The sequence below is a fragment of the Homalodisca vitripennis genome, chromosome 5 (genome assembly GCF_021130785.1).
Source record: "Homalodisca vitripennis isolate AUS2020 chromosome 5, UT_GWSS_2.1, whole genome shotgun sequence".
Taxonomy (NCBI): Eukaryota; Metazoa; Arthropoda; class Insecta; order Hemiptera; family Cicadellidae; genus Homalodisca; species Homalodisca vitripennis.
In genome coordinates this window covers 33,720,596-33,726,923 of record NC_060211.1, presented here as the reverse complement: position 1 = coordinate 33,726,923, position 6,328 = coordinate 33,720,596, and the positions used below count along the sequence as shown (strand labels likewise).

The window sequence follows — 6,328 nt, the reverse complement described above, 5'->3', positions numbered from 1 at the left end:
GGGGATAATGTACTAGTGGCAATTTAATAGTTTATTACTATATAAAATACATTGCAAAGAATCCTCATTTATGGATGCTATTATCATTTGCTGTAAATACCTACCTAACCACTACTAAACAGTTCGCAGACATCGCATAGTGTGAGGTCAGCATTGGAGTGTTAAAACATTTTCCCACTGTGTTTTATTGAAAATATTAATTTTAGTATAGCATTATAGCTTTGTTTTAATTACGTACTGTAAAAAACAGACGTTTTGCTATTTACTGTTATTACAATTTATATTATTGACTTATTATTTACTATAGTTAATGTATTCAGTTTGTATTTTTTCTAGGACTTAGCAAGTGTTTCCCTAAATTAAAAATACACAAGCCATCTTTCAATATAATGCAACCAAATTTTGATTACTATGTTCACATTTTCTATAACTGTTACTTTTGGTTCACTCACTTCATCTCATCTTTCATGTAATAGAATCATATATGGATAACAAATTTGTGGAAAGTGAAAAATTAGCTATTGTTATAGGTTATAAAAGGTATAACACAACGTTTCGAGGATTGAAGAGGGTACGTTTAAACCCTTTTCTTTCCCTTCTTTACTTCTTTCTGTTCTTTATTTTTGTATTAATACCTCCCCCACCTAACGAAGAGGATAGATTCAAATCCTCAAAATATTGTGTTATACCTTTTATATAAGAGATCGTTCTGCCACGATCGTTTGCCATTGTTATAGAACGATGGCAAATGTCTGAAATCCTGTTATCCTTTCAAACCTTATGTTGTTAATAACGAACTTTAACAAAAAAATGAGGCATTGGGTTGGAAAATATACCCAACTACGTGCTCGAACCGAGTATATGCATCCATTGGAGTAAAAAAACATTGTGAATTATAAGATTCACACGAATACCTTTAATATGACCTGTGATAAACTACATGACACCCCAGACAATAAAATATTATACTCTACCAAATTGTTAAAGGAATTTGTTCTACTGGCACAATTTTGTTAGAATAACATTTTGTTGGTACATAATACTGTACTTGACTAGTAATGTTAATTTTTATTGAAAAAAACTTTGGTATGCCATAGTAATTATATTTTTAAATAACCACCAACTAAGTAAAAATTAAGTAAGTAACATTGTACTTAAACAAGAAAATAATCTTATTATCTATAAATTCATTTGTATTAATAGTTTGTGTCCATTTTATATCAAGAGTGAGTGAGTTTTTCAGCTTAGTGAAATAGTTTTATGGTTGTATTTTTTTTTACTTTTTTAGTGAAATAGTTTTATGGTTGTATTTTTTTACTTTTTTAATATGTGAAAAGTATTGAAACCGAGAATAAATAAATAAAATGTGGTAAGAGACTAAAAACTGTACTATAATACCACAAAATATATAATATATTATTTTGAGCTTCAATATTCTTGTATGCACACAATTTTAATTGTACAGTGGAGTCCCGCTAATCCGAACACGTGTAATCCGAACGTCGGTTAATCCGAACAGGTCCAGGAGGAATTATTTATAACGATAATGAACAGTTATAGAAACTAATTACTTAAAAAATGAAAATGGGTGCATCATTTTCGTACATAAACAAAGAAAACTTTAATTAAATAGACATACAGTATTTTATTAAGACAAATTGTGTACGGTACAGTACATAAATAATGAAGTTAAATACAGTACATACCAAATTGAAACTTATAGGTTAAGTATGAGTTAAATTACTGTATTAAGAAGTGAAATAAAAAAAAAAAATGGACGTACAGTAGGCTACTGATATTATTATTGAGTACAATATTAATTGTTAAAAGACATAAGTTCAGTTATTGTCTTCTGTCGCATTGAAGAGAGTTTATTGGATGACTCACATTGCTTAACAATAGAACTCTCACACTAAATACGGTAAAGGTGCTTAGTATTCGCAAACACGTTTATTTGTCAAGAAATACAATGCAACAGTCAGAAAACATGTTTTAATAAACAATGTTGATAATTCTATAACAAAATAGACCCATTCTCAAGTTTTAAAACCGTATTTTTCTGTAATTCTGGCTAATCCGAACAATCACATAATCCGAATAGGGCTCGGTCCCAATTAGGTCGGATTAACGGGACTCTACTGTACTGGTAAAATAAAAAATACAAAAATAAACTAAATCGCTATACATAATTGTATATATTTAGATGGACCCTAATAATGGAACATACCAGATAAATTTGTACAGCTCTGCAGACCTTGCGTATGAAATCATTATTGAGAATCAAAGAGGATTCTTACGTTTTACAGTTTTGCGGGTGTTTTAACACAAATGCTAGTAGTACACATAAAACAACACTGGACATTTTACAGTACACATAAATCTACATTATACTCAAAATTTGGATAGAAAATTCTTTTAAAATTATAGCAGTTTTTATAATTAGAGGCATTTTCCTGCCTCTCCCTAAAAAAAAAAAATGTAAACTTAAACCTTTCAGAGTAAAACAAACTATTCTGCATTTATACTGTATTATTTTTTGAAATAAATTACTATTTCTAAAAAAGAATTATTCTTACATAGTTTTATTTACTTAAAGTGTAGTTTATTTTAATAAAACGTGTTAAATTTTCTAAATATTTATTGTTACTTCTTCTATTATTTTTTTTTACTTAACTTATGACACAGATACACAAGAGAAAAATGTAATTACATTACTTATTTCAAAGTAATAACTTAATTATGGTGAAGATAAAAAATAATCACTGACCTGGAAAAATGTTTCATTTTGTCAAATAAAGAACTAATTGTTTTGATGTAGGTTAAAAAACCTAGAGTGTCAATGTTAAAAAATATTTTAATATATCAGTAGGCTTTAATGTTCATGAACTGAATAAAACCGCCCACAAGACTAGAATATAACATTTAAAAGAATATAAAAACAATAAAGTAAGGAATGAGACTTTCAAAATATTAAAGTGTTTTAGTAAGTCTTCCAAATATTAGAATGTATTAAAAGTTGATCGGAAATAAAAGAAAAATAAACCACGGCCTCTACATATCCTCAATATTACCTATTTTAGATCTATTATCGGCAATGTTGTGGAATATCAGCAAAATGACTTACCTTAGATATCCAAGCCGGATATCTAGTTTATCTCACACTATGAATTAGTTATAAAAACAGATTGTTTCTATTATGATACCATGGGACTACTAATATGTTCATTTCAAAATTTATATTTTTTAAAGCGAGCAAACAATTGGACACTAGCAGTTGTGCCTAAACAACTGATATCTGATTTTTTGGACATTGGGACTAAATGGGTTAAACGAAATGTGTTATCTTACATAACGTTATAGTTATTACTTGAAAAATATAATAGCAATATTTTACTATATTGTAATTTGAAATAACTGTAACATAATTTGGTTCGACAAGTTGATTTCAGTAGTTATAGATAATCATAAGTATCGATGATTTTATTGACCTGGTGGCAGCTTATTATACTGCAGCCATTAAAGCATTTGAAGTATATCTGAAAACACTTTTAGTAATTATAAGGAATAGTAATTTCTAAGCTGAACTATTTTAAATTTTACAAATCAGATATTTCAGACAATATTTAATAATTATTATAAATAAAAAAAATTGTTCTCAAAGGTGAAAAAAATAACAAATAATGATTTTCCCACCAGGAAAAAACTAGTAAACTAAATACTCTGTACTCTTATTATTCTGTACTTTTAAGTTACGTGTGCTTATTCGCCCAATCCCACCTCTTTAATAATACATTTTACAATTCCTAATTAAAATAAACAGCGCCATAACTAAACTAAACAAAAATTTGGATGCACTTATCTGACTTATACCATTAATTTGTTACTTCCTAATCTCAACACATTTTACTTTATATTTGACAAATTTTCAAGTAAAAACTATAAGCTCTAAACAAATGCTAAAAACAACCAGACTTCGTTATTTATCAATAATGTTTTTTGTTCACAAAAAATCCAGTGATTACTTGGAAAAAAACAAGTAATACTGTAATAGAAAATACTACTTTTTATTCACTTTGCCGAACGTGATTATAATGATGATATTATTATGCTTAGCATCTCTTATTTTCAATCTAAGTGGCTTAAACTTGGGCTGTTGTTTGCATGTCATAGACTAGAAGTATTGAATGTATAAATTAAGAAAATACTTGCTTTTATATATTACATGACATAAACAAAACTAAGTTTAAACTGGTCTATAGTAAACTATGGTTATCTCTGATTTGAAGATTTTCTTTGGGGTTTGTTACGATTACATTGACTTTTATTCGTGCAGAGAACCCGGTTTTATATTTAACTAAAACCAAAGTTTGTCTTTATCTTATAATAACGGAATGTGCGACAGAGATCTGAATGTTAAAACATTAGGTGTGGTCCGCAATAGCGGATTGGAACTGTTTTATAGGGCAAGAAAAATTAAGGAAATTTTTTGAGTAATATTACTAAACATCATGGCTAAATAATAATAACGTACAAGAAATACAATTATGCAATACATTATATATCAAAAGTCGGTTTGGTTTTTTATGCCTCATGCCAACTATTTAATAATGATCGAATCAGGTCAGTAACTACAATAATTACTTTCACTTAGTTATAATATTACATATAACTTTGTAGTGAATATTACTACAACACTATAGAGAATGTAAATTTTAATATTTTTACAAACTTCTTAGCGAGATAAAGTTTATAGTAATATAATGGATTAATTTAATTATGCACAGATGGATTATATTTTGAAAAGCACATTCTATTTTGGAAACAGTAAATGCTCATTTCAATAAGATAAAGTAAATGATAAAAAAAACTGCAAATAGTATAAAGGAATGAATATTCTAATACATTATTATAAACTATTAATCTATATACTATTTTATTAATTTAAGACAGTTAATATAAAAAAAAACTATTAGCACCTATCTATAAAATATCATTGCACATAAGTTCAAAGTTAATATTTTCCACTCTATATAAACATTGTCTGCTGGCCATACTAAAAAATAAAAAAAAAACTTGATTAACACATCAGTTTTGTTTGATATTTCCAAAGTAATCCCTTGACAGACATAACAACTGATATGAAGTAATGATAAGATAAGATATAGAAATATTCAAAGCTTCAATTATTTACTCACTCAATGGTAAAAGATCTAGTTAAAAAGAAAACATCCCAGTTTTATATAAATTAAAAAAGTTAGTTTAATTTGTGTAAAATACAAACTAAAAATACGCATCATCAAAAGATTTATAATATACATTTACAAAAATGGACCCATCCCAGAAATGACATTGTTTCTACGAATAAAAATGTAAGAAAGTTAACTTATTATATCTTACTGCATGTTTTAACATTTGAAGACAAAATCATATAAAAAGGTAACAAAGGCACTTTAAAATGCTAATCGGCAATTCCTATGAAAAAACAAAATCTACATGGTGTAACGGTTAAGTTCATTGCAACGTTTAAAACAAAACACCCTCCATTTTCGGAGAGAATTACCACAAGACAAATTCTTTACAGCGACAATAAAAATATGGAATAATAAAAATGGAAATAATACACTTCTTTTAATAGGAAATAAACATGTAAAATTATTTAAAAAAAAGAAGGTAGTCTGGAATGATTGGTTAAATAATTAACCTACGGACGCCACACTGACAGCAGAACTTGGCTGCTATGACGGGATATTTGGCACCACACTCGTGGCAGAACCTAGCGACCGCCTCAGACATCGAGGAGTCTCTCTCCTGCTCGCCACCTACCGGGGACTTGCGGTTAAGGCTGCAACATCACAGAAATCATTGATAACAACACAATATGAGAACCTAGCGACCGCCTCGGACATTGAGAAGTGTCTCTCCTGCTTGCCATCCACCCACCGGGGACTTGCGGTTAAGGCTGCAACATCACAGGAAATCATTGATAACAACACAATATGAGAACCTAGCGACCGCCTCGGACATTGAGAAGTGTCTCTCCTGCTTGCCATCCACCGGGGACTTGCGGTTAAGGCTGCAACATCACAGGAATCATTGATAACAACACAATATGAGAACCTAGCGACCGCCTCGGACATTGAGAAGTCTCTCTCCTGCTTGCCATCCTACCGGGGACTTGCGGTTAAGGCTGCAACATCACAGAAATCATTGATAACAACACAATCTCAGAACCTAGGAACCGCCTCGGACATTGAGGAGTGTCTCTCCTGCTTGCCATCCACCGGGGACTTGCGGTTAAGGCTGCAACATCACAGGAATCATTGATAAC

General features: G+C 29.7%; 1 protein-coding gene across 3 annotated transcripts in view; it reads right to left on the bottom strand.

The window, feature by feature from the left end:
* Positions 1–4,577: 4,577 nt before the first annotated feature.
* LOC124361960 (zinc finger C2HC domain-containing protein 1A-like) overlaps positions 4,578–6,328 on the bottom strand; it is a 42,427-nt gene continuing 40,676 nt past the window's right edge. For all 3 annotated transcript variants that reach the window (XM_046816065.1, XM_046816058.1, XM_046816054.1), the window contains one exon: positions 4,578–5,842. In XM_046816065.1, coding sequence (XP_046672021.1) covers positions 5,689–5,842 — 154 coding nt within the window. In that variant the 3' untranslated portion in view covers positions 4,578–5,688. The remainder of the gene's footprint in view (positions 5,843–6,328) is intronic.